The 16,377-nt window shown below is 42.2% G+C and overlaps 1 protein-coding gene across 2 annotated transcripts in view; it reads right to left on the bottom strand.

The window, feature by feature from the left end:
• The window catches only part of rab41 (RAB41, member RAS oncogene family), a 41,332-nt gene that overhangs the window by 17,206 nt on the left and 7,749 nt on the right, over positions 1-16,377 (bottom strand). Inside the window, exons 3-4 of one of the 2 annotated variants that reach the window (XM_078546974.1) lie at positions 14,999-15,052; positions 9,093-9,198 (exon numbers count right to left, since the gene is read on the bottom strand). In XM_078546974.1, coding sequence (XP_078403100.1) covers positions 9,093-9,198; positions 14,999-15,052 — 160 coding nt within the window. Of the gene's footprint in view, positions 1-7,487; positions 7,594-9,092; positions 9,199-14,998; positions 15,053-16,377 lie in introns of both variants that reach the window. The other variant, XM_078546976.1, reaches the window with a different exon arrangement.

Here is a 16,377-nt window from a genome sequence, read left to right as displayed (position 1 = left end):
TACTCCAAGCAGTGATATTCGCTTTCTGCCTCAGTTGGATTAAACCACCATATACAAAATTAAGAATTTTATTGAAGAAATGAGTTTCCCCAATGACCAAGAAGTAATAGGCACAAGAAATCCAGCACCAATAAGCTTCTCCAATATTTTCCAGAGATCCGACTGTTACTTACAGCCACCGTGGTAGCTAAAAAGGGGGTTTCCAGTTGTTTCGCTGTTCATGCACAAGGACTTCACTTTCCATGAAAAAAAAATTAAGCAGCTACTGATTTGATATCAAAGACTGATTTTACAATGAATCCCTCCAGACTTCAGATATATTTGCCAAGTGGCTATGTTAATTGGCTGCGAAGCCCTTTGGAACATGAAAAGGGCTCAAAGATATTTTCTTTTCACTCTTCATTTCTCTGTTCTATACCCTTTCATTCATTCACCACTTGCTTCTCTCTTTCTCTACTTCTTTGTCCCTCTCAATTCCCTTTCCTTCATGCAGCCCCCCCCTTTTCACTTTTCTCCCATTACCCTTTTCTTCAGTGATTGCTCTCTCCTTTCTCCTGACCTTTATATCTAACTCACACACTCCTCCTCTTTACTACACCACTCTCCCTTCCCACTTTCTTCTTAACTTTCTCAGATTTGTTTGTATCTTTGCAAATTGTGTCTGGAACTATGGACGAGATGAGGCACTGGGACTCAGGAAAGTTAGAAGCAGCAGCATCTGGACTCAACCTGTAAGAGGCAGCAGAATGGTGCACACAGCATCAAGGATTGGTGAGGACTGCTCAAAATGATGCTGTGTACTTGGGGTGGGAGATATAGGCTAGTCTCCCGATTGCTTACTTTTCATATTCTACTGGGGTCATTCAAGCTAACAACCATGTCTCCCATTTAGAACCTGCAGAGACTAAGCTGGCTTCAATCACCCCTCCCATTTAAGTAAAATGCCACATTGATATGCCAAGTGATATGCATTAAAAAAAAATCACATCTCAAAAAGGGATAGGTTAGAAACAACCAATCTGTTGTGGGGGTGTGATGGGAGATGAATTAACCAGCAATGGTTTTGCTTTGTCTGGTCCATTTCCTGCACTTCTGTCCTGACTCCCAGGTCCATGATAGGATTCCCCTTATCTTCACCTTTCACCCCACTTGCCTCAACATTCAACAGATTATCCTCTGTCATCTGCAGCGTGATGTCATTACCAAACAAATCTATACATCTTCCCCTCCCCTTTCAGCATTCTGAAGGTACTATTCCCTCCAGGGAACCCCAGTCCACTCCTGAATCACCTCCAAAAGCCCTTTCCTTTCTCATGCCACCTTTCCAATCAAGCGAAGGAGATGCAACACCTGCCTTTTACCCCCTACGTTCTCAACTTCCAAGGTCTCAAACAGTCCTTCCAGGTGAAAGTGGTTTACTTGTACTTCTATCCATTTAGTATATTGTATTCACCATTCACAACACAGCCTCCTTTACGTCAGGGAGACCAAATGCAGACTGGGTGACGCTTTGCAGAACACCTCTGTTCATGTCACAAGATTGACTCGAGCTTTCGATCACCTGCCATTTTAATACACCGTCCATTCCACCTTGCCCTTGGCTTCCTACACTGTTCCAGCGAAATTCAGTGTAAGCTAAAGGAACAGAACTTCATCTTTCGATTACGCTCTTCACAGCCTTCAGACTCAACGTTGAGTTCAACAAGTTCAGATCATAAAAAAAGTGGGCGAGGTCCAGAGGTTTTATTTTTGGACAACAGCTGTTGGTGATGACACTGCTTTCCCCATTCACATCTCCTCAAGATCCATCTTTTATTTCTTTACTTGTCCCATTACCATCTCCTTTTGTCTTGCACCATCATCCCTTTTGTCCCCATTGCGGACATCTCCTTTAGTGCTTCTTCTCCCTCCTTACTTTCCCTGCCTCTGTACTTGCTTAAAACCTGTTACAAGTATATATATTGTTTCATTTCTGAAACAACCTGAAGTATTAACTGTTTTTCTCTCACCACAGATGCTATCAGACTTGCTGAATATTTCCTGTTTTAATTATTAATCTACCAGGACCGGCCTCAACAATCTACAACACTGGAAGAAAGGAGCAGTAATGGGATTGAAAGGTGAATAGAAACCTGCTACATTCCCACCAAGACTAGCAACATTACCTGCTTCATCCCCTGCTGGCAGACTAAATGTTTCAACCAGTGGGTTTTTCCACAGCCATGTTTCTAAAAGTTGGAATTTCTTTAGTACCAATCTCTCCCATTTCCTTCCCTCCATTAGCAGATCAATTACTCTCTCCTGTCTTCTTCAACCACCAAGAATGTGTGGGTCTCTTTCCACCCACCAGCCCTGCATCACTTTCACTAACTGCCAACAGGGCCTCTCCCATCCCTGTACTTAATCATCTAACATCAGAATGCGAAACAGTCATATAATCAGAATATGCTTTCATGTTTTGAATCTAATTCTGAAAACCCCTTAAACTCCATAACTGAATAACATAGTCCCTGCCAGATAAATGGTGAGAACCAGATGAAATGGCACGTGTAGCACTGGTAGCCTGGGATCAGTGTGCAGCGATGACTTGGTCATGCCCTGCTAGCAACATCTAGATAGCAAAGAAAGGAAACATTTGAGACGAGGAAAGAAAGCAACACCCATTAAGGCGTATTTGTTAACATGGTGAATGGTCTACATAGGGCTTAAAAGTTAGGAGTACAGGGGGGAATTGGTTGAACTTTTTCACTAAAAGGGTAATAAGCATTGTAGAATGTTACCAGGGAAGACATCGAAAAAGATGCCAAATGGTTTCAAGAGGCAATTAAACATGTTTCTTGGACAGATGGGGTTCAGGCGCACATTAGGACTGTATCAAAAAGAATGACTTGGCAGATGCTTGGCAGCTGCATGTGCAGCCACGCTCATGGCACTGAGTGGCTCAGCTGCACGTGGTGGTGGTGGTGGCGGGGGGGGGGCGGGGTCAAGGATGTCACTGAACGGCTGCAGGGCATTATAAAGGGGGAGGGCAAACAGACAGAGATCATGGTACATATTGGTACCAACGACATAGGTAGAAAGATGGATGAGGTCCTGCAAGCAGAATTTAGGGAGCTAGAAAGCAGATTAAAAAACAGGACCTCAAAGGTAGTAGTGCCACGCACTAGTGAGTATAGAAATAGGAGGTTAGTCCAGATGAATGTGTGGCTGGAGAGATGGTGCAGGAGGGAGGGCTTTAGATTTCTAGGACATTGGGACCGTTTCTGGGGTCGGTGGGAACTGTACAAGGCGGACGGGTTGCACCTGAATCGGAATGGGACCAACATCCTTGCGGGGAGGTTTGCTATGCTGTTGGGGAGGGTTTAAACTAACTTGGCAGGGGGGTGGGATCCTGAGAGGAGGTTTAGCAGGGGGAGATGCACAGCCAAAATTAGAAGAGAGAGCAATTGAGTCTGGAAGGCATAGATATTATAGGCCAGTTAAGGCACAAGGGAGTTTGGCATGGTTGGATGGTATTTATTTTAATGCAAGGAGTCTGACGAATAAGGCAGATGAGTTGAGGGCACAAATTAATACATGGGAGTATGATGTCATTGCTGTCACAGAGACATGGTTGAGAAAATGGCAGGATTGGCAGCTCAATATTCCAGATATAGGGTCCTCAGGTGAGACAAGGAAGGAGGTAAAAGAGGAAGGGGTATCGCAATATTGATCAAAGAATCAATTATAGAAGTAAGGAGGGAGGACATCTTCGAAGGCTCCTCAAATGAAGCCATATGGGTAGAACTTAAAAACCAAAAAAGGAGCAATCACATTTCTGGGAGTGTATTACAGGCCCCCAAACAGTCAGAGGGAAATAGAAGAGCAGATATGTAGGCAAGTTTCAGAGAAGTGCAAAAATAATAGGGTAGTAATAGTGGGGGATTTCAACTTCCCCAACATTAACTGGGCTGGTCATAGTGTGATAGGTTTAGAGCGGAATTCTTAAAGTGCATCCAGGAGAGCTTTTTAAGCCAGTACGTAGAAGGTCCTGGACTTAATTTTAAGGAATAAAGCTGGGCAAGTGGTAAAGGTATCAGTGGGGGAGCATTTTGCAGATAGTGATCATAACTCCCTTAGATTCAAAGTTGTTATGGAAAAGGACAAGAATGGGCCAGAAATCAGGCTTCTAAATTGGGGGAAGGCTGATTTTAAGATCAGATATGATTTGGCCAGAGTGGACTGGGAGCAGCAACTTTTAAGTAAATCTGTGTCAAGAGCAGTCGGACTCACTCAAGAAGGAAATAGGGAGTATAGGGCCAACATATTCCAGTAAAGATAAAGGGTGGGATCAACAAATCCAGGGAATCCTGGATGTCGAGGGATATACAGGATTGGATAAAGAGAAAAAGGGAGGCTTATGGCAGATACGGAGGGCTCAAAACAGCAGAAGCCCTAGAGGAGTGTAGAATGTGTAGGGGGGGAACTTAAAAAGGAAATTAGGAGAGCAAAAAGGGGGCATGAAAAAACATTGGCACATAAAATAAAGGAAAATCCAAAGTTATTTTACAAATACATTAAGGGGAGAATTTGCCCCCTGTCCGGGGTGGGGGTGGGGGGAGAGAGAGTTCAGGAATGGGCGCGCCTCCGATCGGCGCCCCCAATTGGGGGTGCACCGCCATTTTATGTGGGTGGGCCAATTAAGGCCCGCCCAGCGTGACATCCGTCAGGAAGCACTATGCGCTCCCTGTGCGGGCGGTGGGGGAAATTCCCTAAGCCGGGAGTGCGCTCTTTCGTGCATGCGCGCAAAAGGGCTCACTCATCTCCCTGAGGTGCTGCCTCAGGGAGATCAGCGCCAAATTTAAAAATGGTAAATGTAGAGAAATAAAATTTCCCTGACATGTCCCCTCATATGACACTGTGACATGAGTTGGGGCATGTCCATAACTTTTAATTAAACTTTTATACTTTTATTCAATTTTTAAAAACCTGCATGAAACCTCATCCCGCCTGTGGATGAGGTTTCATGCTTTTTCTGAAGGCCGCTAGGGCTCCCGGCCTACCTGCCAACCTTTAGGTCCATTAACTAGTTCAATTAGTTTTTAAATGGCCTCAATTGGCCATTGACAGGTCAGTGGGTGCACAGCTGATTCGGCTGCGCCCCCGCCGACCTAAAAATTGAAATGACGCGGGGTGACGTCGAGAGTTCCACCCGAATTCATCCCACGTCATTTTATGTGTCAGCGAGTGGGCCCTGCCCCTTGCACGCCGACCTCAATATCCTGGCCTAAGAGTAAGAGGATAACGAAGGAAAGAGTAGGGCCCATTAAGGACCATAAGTGGTAATTCGTGTGTGCAGCCGGGAGACGTAGGTAGGGTTCTAAATGAATACTTTGTGTCAGTGTTCACAAGTGAGAGGGACGACATGGGTATGGAAATCAGGCAGAAGGACTGTGATATAATTAAAGAAATTAGCATAGAAAGGGAGGAGGTTCTAAGTGATCTGGCAGGCTTAAAGGTAGATAAATCTCCAGGCCCGGATGAAATGTGTCCTAGGCTGTTGATTGAGGCAAGGGAGGAGATAGCAGGGGTGCTGTCAATAATTTTCAATACCTCTCTGGCCACAGGAGAGGTGCCAGAGGACTGGAGGACAGCCAATGTGGTACCGTTATTCAAGAAGGGAGGAAGGGATAAACCAGGGAACTACAGGCCAGTCAGTCTAACCTCAGTGGTAGGGAAACTACTGGAAGCAATTCGGAGGGACAGGATTAATCTACACTTGGAGAGGCAGGGATTAATCAAGGACAGTCAGCATGGTTTTGTTAAGGGGAGGTCATGTCTGACCAATTTGATTTAATTTTTCGAAGAGGTGACCAGTGTGTAGATGAGGGCAATGCATTTGACATAGTCTACTTGGACTTCAGCAAGAGTTTGATAAGGTCCCACATGGGAGACTGATAACAAAGCTAAGAGCCCATGGGATCCAAGGCAATATTGCAAAAACGGATCCAGAATTGGCTGAGTGGAATGAAGCAGAGGGTGATGGTCATGGGGTGTTTTTGTGACTGAATGCCTGTGTCCAGTGGGGTTCTACAGGGATCATTGTTGGGTCCCTTGCTGTTTGTGGTATATATTTAGATTTAGACTTGAATGTAGGAAAGTTGATCAGTAAATTCGCTGATGACACGAAAATTGGTGGGGTGGTAAATAGTGAGGAGGATAGCCTTAGATTACAGGGGGATATAGATGGGCTGGTCAGATGGGCTGATCAGTGGCAAATGGAATTTGATCCGGATAAGTGTGAGGTAATGCACTTGGGCAGGACAAACAAGGCACAGGAATACACGATGAATGGTAGGACCCTGGGAAGTACCAAGGATCAGAGGGACCTTGGTGTGCATGTCCACTGGTCCCTTAAGGTAGCAGGACTGGTAGATAAGGTGGTTAAGGCAGCATATGGGATACTTGCCTTTATTAGCCGTGGCATTGAATATAAAAGCAGGGAGGTTATGCTGGAACTGTATAAAACACTGGTTCGGCCACAGCTAGAGTATTGCGTGCAGTTCTAGAATCCGCATTATAGGAAGGATGTGACTGCACTAGAGAGTGCAGAGGGGATTTACCAGGATGTTGCCTGGGCTGGAGAGTTTTAGTTATGAGGAGAGATTGAATAGACTGGGGTTATTTGCCTTGGAGCAGAGGAGATTGAGGGGGGGGACATGATTGAGGTGTATAAAATTATGAGGGCTTAGATAGGGTAGACAGGAAGGAACATTTCCCTTTGGTGGAGGGATCAATAACCAGGGGGCATAGATTTAAGGTAAGGGGCAGGAGGTTTCAAGGGGATGTGAGGAAGAATTTTTTCACCCAGAGGGTGGTGGGAATCTGGAACTCACTGCCTGAAAGGGTGGTAGAGGCAAAAACCCTCATAACACTTAAGAAGTATTTGGATGTGCACTTGCAATGCCATAGCATACAAGGCTATGGGTCTAGTGCTGGAAAATGGGATTAGAATAGTTAGGTATTTGTTTGACTGGTGAAGACTCGATGGGCCAAAGGGCCTTTTTCAGTGCTTTGTCTATGACTATGACAAAGGTACTTATTTGTCTATTTTTAATAATTCTTAACCAGCCAGTTTTATTTTCAGGATGCCTGCTTTCAAACATTGATCTCCTTTGTTGTAGGGGGTGGAACAGATAGCATTGCAGGGTTTCTTCTTGCAGAAAACACTGCCACATTTTAGAAGGGGCACAGCAAGGTCACCGATCATTACACTTCGGGGTCAAAAAGGAAGGGGATGTCATACTTTGAATGCACTGCCATACTCGGCACCGTGGTATCAGTTGCAGTAATTGCATGACTACATCATGGGGACACAGTGGAATTACTAGCTACACCCTATTATGGATATTAATAAGAAACTATAGCAGCTGTGTGATAAACAGAAGTGTGTCATGCACAGGAACATAGTGGAGTAAGAGAAAGAATTAGCAGGAATTTGCACTCACTTGTGATATCATAGACTACAACAGCAATAGTGGAGTCACGGATGTAGCTGGGAATCAGACTGCGGAATCGCTCCTGGCCGGCTGTATCCCAGAGCTGCAGTCGAACCTGCAGAGACCAGGTCCAGGACAGCAGAGAAAGAGAAAAGGCAAGGGGAAAACGACAGGATCAAGGACCAATCTCAATCAGCACAGCAGAACGCCACTCACTGGGAGCAGGTCAGAGTCTCCACTATTGTGTTTCATGATAATTGGATTTAGTTGCAAATTAAAACAGTTAGAAAATCTGAAAAGCTCAACAAGCATTTTACATCAACCTCATCTCAGGCCTGCAGAATGAAACCTGTATCTTCATCCCATGACAATTTAGTAAAGTTTTGTAAGATCATTGTTAACTTTTCTGAAACACAAGGAATTAACTTATCAGGTGTCAAGTATATAATTATACAATAAGAGAATTTAATTGTGTGCGCATCCTTGTGACATTAGCCAGAAAACTTAATACACTTAAGTTGATATTCTTGGTTGATATAGTAAACTGAACTTGAAACTCCAGCAGTCATAGCTGTGGCTTATACAGCGGCATGGAAAGTGCTGGCAAAGTGACGGTCACAAGCTAGTTCAACACACCTTACACATTTTAAAGGCTCAGACACACCACTCTTTGAACCTCTCAATTGTGTAAGTGTTGTGAAGCTCCCTTGTATATGTCAGTTACTATGAGCTTTAAATGGTTCACCTGATAAGATCACATTCCTGTCAATTTTCTTTAGGAATAGTTCATCCTATTTGGGTTGCATTATAGGAAATGTTTTCTATGTAAGTGACTCCTTACATAGCTTTCATTTGATAAAACAAGGCAGATAATCTCAGCTTCAACCCTTAATAGCCCAGATCTCAGAAAGATTGCAGAATTAAAACAGTTCTGGATGTAACTACAAGAAAATGATGAAAAACAGCAGTCCTCCAACAAGCAGCTATACCAATGTGTTATGAGACAGGGGAATTGAATGCAAGTGCTAGAGCTGTCTCTTTTCTCTATAGTAGCTGCTAAGAGTTGTTTTGAGTACAGTAATAGATAAGGGCTCTGCAATTCTAGAAAACTGTGGAAGTTAAATCCATAAGCATACAAATAATTTTCAATTCAGGATAAACTCAAAAATCGCACTTAGTAGTTGACAAATGGAAAATATGCCCATCTGTATGAGAGGCAATAGGCATGCTACCAGGGGTGTACAGGAGTGAATGGCACATAAATCTGTATCAAATTAGACCCAGCCTCTGAAGGAATTCAGAGAAAGCTTCGCACAGATGTGTATTATGGGCTATTGGGGGCTGCCTGACGATGTCAATGGATGGAAGTGAAACATGTTCCATTCCCAGATGCATTAACCTTCACCATAACAACAAAGGAAAAGTTTGTTCAGTAAGTTACACCAGTATGTAGTCACAGCAAAAAAGGCATTTTATTAACGTTGCCTCAACACCTATAGACCTGAATGGTTATTTTGAACAAAATAGTGCGTTAATTGCCAGATAGTCCATAAATTGTTTTATAAAGAGTACCGATTGTACTGGAATCAAAACGCACATACACTGAATACCTACTTGTAATATCAAACACTACAACAGCAGCAGCCGAGTCACGGATGTAGCTGGGAATGAGGCTGCGGAATCGCTCCTGGCCTGCGGTGTCCCACAGCTGGAGTCTGATCTGGGGGTGGAGGAGCAGAGGGGAAAAACCAAATGGGAAAACAACACAGGAAAAATATACTGAACGGCAAAGTAAACAAAATGAAGAATGCAGGGAACCTAAAAACCTGAAAAGCAGAATGGTACTTCACAAACCCACCAAAAGCTTCACAACAAGTTTTCAGATGCAGGTAAAAAAACAGATATAATGAAACAAATGGATGTCGTCTCGTTAGTCATCTCATGAATGCACTGAAGCAGAATTAGATCCCACTCCGCTACATACACCTAGTCAATGAGTCATAGATAAAGTTCAGCAAGGCATCCAGTCATTCAACAGGAGAATCGCTGGTATATTAGGAGTTTTCTCATATCCTCTCCTGAAGATGTAAACACACGCTGGGGTACAATTTCACAGATGCTGGCTACTTTTTGGTACCTCACCCAAGTGACATTCTTAGTATGTGACTCTAGATAGTGAATGCCAATATGTTATTCAATCATAAAAGCATCATAGCTAAGCATACTTCTGTCCTCACTTGATCTCCACACAGGCACTATCTGTTAGGGATCACTAGATAGTAGCTAGTGTTGAATCACAGCTGATCTTCGTTCTCCTGTCAGTAAATAATTGTATGGCTCATTGGAAGGGACCAATAGCAACCTTTCTCTTCATGCCACAAGCTGGAAAATCAAAGAATCTTTTTGGAGAGTGTGCAGATCAATGAGGAGCACTCATCTCCAATTTTTCCTTGGATACATTTTAAGCAGCCCTGTAAGCTACCACAACAACTGCTCGGTGCTTCCAGACCTCAGCTAATAACCTCTTTACCTAATGCTCACTGTCCAATGGTTGGCAACATAGTGCAAGTGTATTGTTACTAGTCCCTCACCTATAGTCTCCCTTTTTTTGGTATGGCTCAGATTGGGAATTGAAATGGAAATCAAACCTATTTCTTACCATCCATGGTGCTAAACATCAGCCATGTAACAAGCAGTATTACCACACACCTCACTTAAACTGATTATTCCCAGTTTAACCGCCGACAATACCTCAAACACTAGGCTTGGAGAATATCACAAAATTACCTAAAGTTATTTAAGGTTGTCTTTTTGCTAGATCCTATTCTTGGACAAGGAGGGTGTTCTTGTATTGAACCGATATTATGAAACCACCCCCCTGGTAGGCTCTAAGCTATGAAAGGTTGTCTGCAAGACCGATCATTCTCATCTATGAAAATTCAAATGGCACAGCCTGCCAAGAGATGCAATGCAGCTTATATTTCATTAACTGGCAAAAAAAATAGCAAACGATTCTGAGGGGTTGCTGGTTTCAATTACAACCTATTTGGCTTTTGCAATGACTGTTCCCTTGGATAGGGATCTTGAGTACAATGTGGAGATTAGAAGTTCTAGCTGACATAACAGGAAATTAACTTTCAATGGATTACACCTTGTGCCAGCCTTAGCAGATTTTGCTAGCTGGCCACATAGCAACATACACCCAGTCAATCACACATGCCTCCTGAGCTATAAGTCTACACATGTAGTCCAGAGGCTGCAAAGGGCAATATCAATCAAATATCTTCTACGTGGTTAAAAAAAACAAACTGTGATAGAACCAAGGCAAGTAATATCAAATATAATATTACAGGGGGGTTACTACTAGTGTTCAAAATTTACCTCCAATAGTTAATGTAATAGGTACCTGATGAGCCACAGGCCAACTAGGCAGATTCACATTTCTCAATGCAGACCATGTTCATGATAGTTCCATCCTAAGCACTCTTGAAAAACTAATGGGAGAGTGACATTAACTTACTGGAGAAGGGTGTCTAATTTCACTGTAAAGAACAGGTCTTTCTTTCAAATGTTTATGATTGCTCTAAACCCAAACAGCTCAATGAATTTTATACAATGTGTGGAAGGGTGTGTGACATTGGGAAGTTCTGTTACCAGCCTTTGGGATCACACTCTTCTACGCAGATTTTAGGTCTGCCATTGTATGTCAAGGACACATGGTGAGGGCTGCTGACTGCAAGCAGAGTGTGGTGCATCAAGGAGCCAGCAGGGGCAAACATTGAACTAAGAGTAGAGGATAAGTGAGAACACTGATAGATAAGGTTGGGTTGCAGTTTTAAAAAAAAGAGGAAGTTAAAAGTCAAGGCCATGTAAAATTTGTGGTTTGAAACTTAGAATGTTTTTTCAGAGGGAATCCTCTACCTAAAGCCATTGTGGGCACACCAACGCCATAAAAACTGCTGCAGTTCAAGAGAAGGTCCACCATCGCCTTCTCAAAGTACCTAGAGAGTGGAAATAAATGTGGTCTCGCTATAGTTGCTGGAAATTAATAAGAGAACAGAACCATAAATATTAAGCTGGGAGTTTTGCAGAGATGTAAATCAGTGAAATTGGGAGAAGAGTTAAGAATTATAGTAAGGAAAGAATAAGAAAACATGAAAAATGGGTTTGAGAAGTGTGAACGGATCAATTCTTGGAGACCCATTATTTTTAAACAGTGCCCCAGTTCTAGATTCCCCACCAGAGGAAACATCCTCTCAGCATCTAACCTGTCACACCCCCTTAGAATTTGTGTTTCAATAAGATCACCTCTCATTCTTCTAAACTACAATGAGTATGAATCCAACCTGTTCAACCTTTCCTCAACTCCTTCATCCTAGGAATCAACCTAGCGAACCTTCTCTGGACTGCTTCAAATGCAAGTGTATCCTTCCTTCGGTAAGAAGACCAATATTCTGTACAGTTGTAGCAGGACTTCCCTACTTTAATAGGCCAGCCCCTTTCAAGAAAGGCCAACATTCCATTTGCCTTCCTAATTACTTGCTGTACCCACATGCTAATTTTTTGTGATTCATGTATGAGGGCACCTAGATCCCCCTCTCCTGCAGCATTCTGCAGTCTCTATTTAAATAACATTCAACTTTTCTGTTCTTCCCGCCAAATGGACAACCTCACATTTTCTCACATTATACTGCATCTGCCAAATTTTGCCCATTCACTTAACCTATCTATATCCTTTTGCAGACTCTGTATTCTTCACATCTAGCCTTCCTACATATCTTTGTATAATCAGCAAATTTGTCGATAATACTGTCAGTTGCTTCTTCTAAGTCATTAATATAGGTCATAAATAATTGAGGCCCAGCACTAATCCCTGCAGCACTCCACTAGTTACAGTTTGCCAACCTGAAAATGACCCATTTATCCCGACTGTTTCCTCTTCATTTTAGCCAATCCTCTATCAATATTAATATATCATCCCCAACACCATGAGCTCATATCTTCTGCAGTAACGTTTTAAGTGGCACCTTTTTGAATGCCTTTTGGAAATCTAAGTGCACTACATCTACTTATTCCCCTTTATCCACCCTGCTTGCTACATCCTCAAAGAACTCTAATAAATTTGTCAAACATAATTTCCCTTTCACAAAATCATGTTAATTCTACCCGATTGTATTATGACTTTCTAAATGGCCTGTCACTACTTCCTTAATAATGGATTCTAGTGTTTTCCCAATGGCAGATGTAGACTAACTAGCCTACAGTTTCCTACTTTCTGTCTCCCTCTTTTCTTGAACAGTGGTATTACACTTGCAGCCTACCAATCCACTGGGACCTTTCCAGAATTTAGGGAATTTTGGAAGATCACAACCAGTGCATCCACCTTCTCTACAGCCACTTCCTTCAAGCCCCTGGGATGCAGGCCATCAAGTCCAGGAGACCTGTCAGCCCTTGGTTCTATTTGTTTTCCTAATACATTCTGTCCAGTGATAGTGATTGTTTTATGTTCCTCTGTCCCTTTTGCCCCCTGTTTTTCTATTCTTGTGTCTTCTGTTTTATGCTGGATTTTCAGGAGGCATTTTGCAAGATGCCACAAGACATGTAAGAAATTTAAGACAATAAAGAAATTGTAGCAACATGTACAAAGATACTAGGACACAAAAGCAGATGGTGGGGTTAAACCTGTGTAGTTTATACTGACGTAATGTGGTATTTCCATGGGATATTTGCTGGGGACTCTCGTTTTCTATTTATATAAATACAGTGATTGTAGACACAAAAGGCTACAGCAATATGGTAGGCCCAAAAATTGGGACTTCAACTGGTTCACAGGTTAGAAGTCCAGTGGGAGTCAAACATCTGAGTTCTGAGATCAAAAGCAGTTGCACCAACATTTTCGCCCTCGGGAGCTTTTAAATGGAAAACTTACTTGTATACTCAGGGAATTAGGCAATCTAAAAAATCATTCAGAAACTAAAAACAAAATGATCTGCCAATTTCCGCTGAAGTGATGTAATACTTCCCTCCTCCATTAAGGTAGATAATGGAGGTTCCACTGTACTGTATGCAGCATTGCATCAATGGATAAAGCATGAAATCAGCTCAGAACACACTGTCATTAGAGCAGGCAATTTCAAGTACACTACCAAAGGGCTTCCCTTAGTCCCCTCCAATCTGAGCCACCAATTGAAGTCATATGTCCAGATTAATTAATACAGCCTGGGGAATCAGGAATGAATAGACCTGCTAACAAACATTCAGTTTCTGCATGAGTAACCAGTTCCAGTCTCACATGTAGACATTTTCATTCAAAAACATTATCAGAAGCAAAATTCCTGATCATTTTAATACCTTTTACCTACTTGGATGTCTAGTTTCTCTGACTGCAGATATAGTCGGCATCATGAAGAAAAGTAACAAGACTGGAGCATTTTCAGTGCGGCTCCTTACATTTCACAAGCAATGCTAGCTAATCACTATTAAAATAAGAAAACTAAAAAGAACGTTTTTGAGACTAGGTTTAGTTGACAGATGCACCATGTTGTACGGCAATGGATTAAACTGTTCTAAATTAACTAATCTCAACCAGGATCCTGGCAGATGTTACACAATTAGCCTCAGCGGTTAGTACTCACAGGCTGGGAGAAGGGTGAAGGGGAAACATATCAAATAAGCTGGAGCCCACGTTCCCATTTCCTATAACCTGTATTTTGTAACCTATGTTCCTGGGCTGGAAATTATGCCTCAAAATTAGGTGAAAACATGATCAGACTACATGAAATGCCTACTCATCATTTAGGCTCTCACATGAAACATGCCTAATTGGACAAGATACTCAAAGGGAACTAGAGTGTTAATGAAATCACATACCAGTATGTGATAACATCTTCAGGAGAAAACAATAAGACAAGGGTATTATGGTTTTGTAACACATGGGTAGTCTACAAAATTAACAACCCAGTAATTGCAGCACCCTTTCTAATGCTCTGATAACCAGAAACTGTAAGTGGACTTGAAAACGTAATTTCTCTTCAGTACAGTCGTTCAGTTCTCCTAGTGCATAATTATCCTGCAGAATTAATCCAATTCATGCAGTACTTCTTGACAACCAAATCACAATCCAGCAAGAAAAACTCACTTGCACCGAACACCAGCTCACAACCTGTAAATGGTTTCAATTTATTATTTTGTTTTCTTTTTAAATACAGATTCTGGAATAATTCAGCACTAGTTTAGAGGGCAAGAAAGAAAATATTTCTGCCTTAATTCAGGCAGGCTTAGGGTGAGGCAGTTGCCATAATCTGTAAAATGAAAGGTCGCACACATTTTAATTTTATTTCCACCCTGCTGACTGGTCTGCTGAATAACAAATCCAGAAGCTTCCAATGAGCATCCCCCATAGAACAACCAATGCCTTTCAACCAAAACTTAAGCAAAGCTAAAGTGTGTGTATACACAAGATGAAAGTACTGGTTTGAGATACAAGAACTCTTATTAGCTGTAAATGTGATCATACTCACCGTCCGATCTTCCAAATACATTGTTTTCGACAGGAAATCAATTCCAATTGTGGCCTGGAAACAAAACACCGGAGTGAAATAAAGCAAAATGCATCTATACTGATCATAGGACAAACAGGCAAGTTCAAAATTCACAACACTCAAGATTAAGTGAAAAGCAAAGAATAGTTAGATTTTAGAAAAACTACTGCTCATAAGACAATTTCCCTGCAAAAGTATTTGATTTAAAATTGCCTAGCACATTTAAAAATGGAGGTGTATGGTCACCTTTTGAAAAGTCAGCTTAAGAATATAGAACATTAATGCCACTGTTTTGACTACTTTCCCCATAGAAAACAAAGAGTGCAAAAATTGGGATAATTGGTATCCCTCTTTTGGGAACTATGAGTGCCCTTCAAACTTCAAAATGGCATTTGTAGTGCAAATGCACACTTTTGGGGCAAATCATTTCGGGCATTGGCAGGCATAGGCACAGTTGGCAGCTGGAGATATGCAAAACAGGCAGATCATAAACTCAGTGTACAATGCTGATCTGATGCCAGTAATGTCATTTTGGAGTTCAGCTATCAAGCTAATATCTCTTAACCTCACACAACTGAATGTGCATTTAGCAGCAGGAAGGACCCCCACCAGTGCTATTTAAAGGGGTAATCGACTACTTATAGGCCAGCTGATGGTTCAATTTTTCTGGCTGTTGCTTTGAGTCTACAAGTATTTCATGCTTTGTACCAATACTTAAAATTTCAGAAGTCTAAGGGTGTGTGTGGCAGGTGTTGATGAATTGTTCATGACTTTATGCATCTGCACAAACTAATTGCTCCAAGACATGTGTGTAGTGGTAGGCATTCCCCATGGATTACAGCATGATGCAGAGAATGAACAGAAGGCTAGCAGAGCAGGACAAGCTGCGAGAGGAAAAAGGAAAGAGCAGGTGGAGAAGAAAAGCTCTCAGGGGGCCCTTTCCATCCAGTGTGTTAGGGAGCAATCCTCCAACATGAATCTCAGCAAGGAGAAATGTGCAAGATGTCTGCTTTTCAATAAGGACAGCTTCAATGAAACTGGTCAACTGTTGGAATCACAACTGCAACCTCAGAATAAGGCAAGGATCGCATTCCAAGTGGTGACTGCGGTAATGAATCTTTATGTAGCTGGCTCCTTCTTGGCTTTAATTGAGATATTTGCAACATCTCGCAGTTTACCATCCACTATTGCATATGGTAGGTTACTGAGGCTCTCTATGCAATGAGAGCCAACTACAGTTTATTCTGTTTTTCCAGAGTGAAGCAGTTTCAGTGAACACATGGCTTTGGTAGCATTGCATGCTTCCCCCACAGTGCAGGTTCCCTTGAGTGCACACAATTTCCTTTGCGGGTGATGCA

This window comes from Cetorhinus maximus, chromosome 8 (genome assembly GCF_964194155.1).
Source record: "Cetorhinus maximus chromosome 8, sCetMax3.hap1.1, whole genome shotgun sequence".
NCBI lineage: Eukaryota > Metazoa > Chordata > Chondrichthyes > Lamniformes > Cetorhinidae > Cetorhinus > Cetorhinus maximus.
The sequence above is the reverse complement of the archived record's forward strand: the minus strand, read 5'-3'. Positions and strand labels throughout refer to the sequence as shown.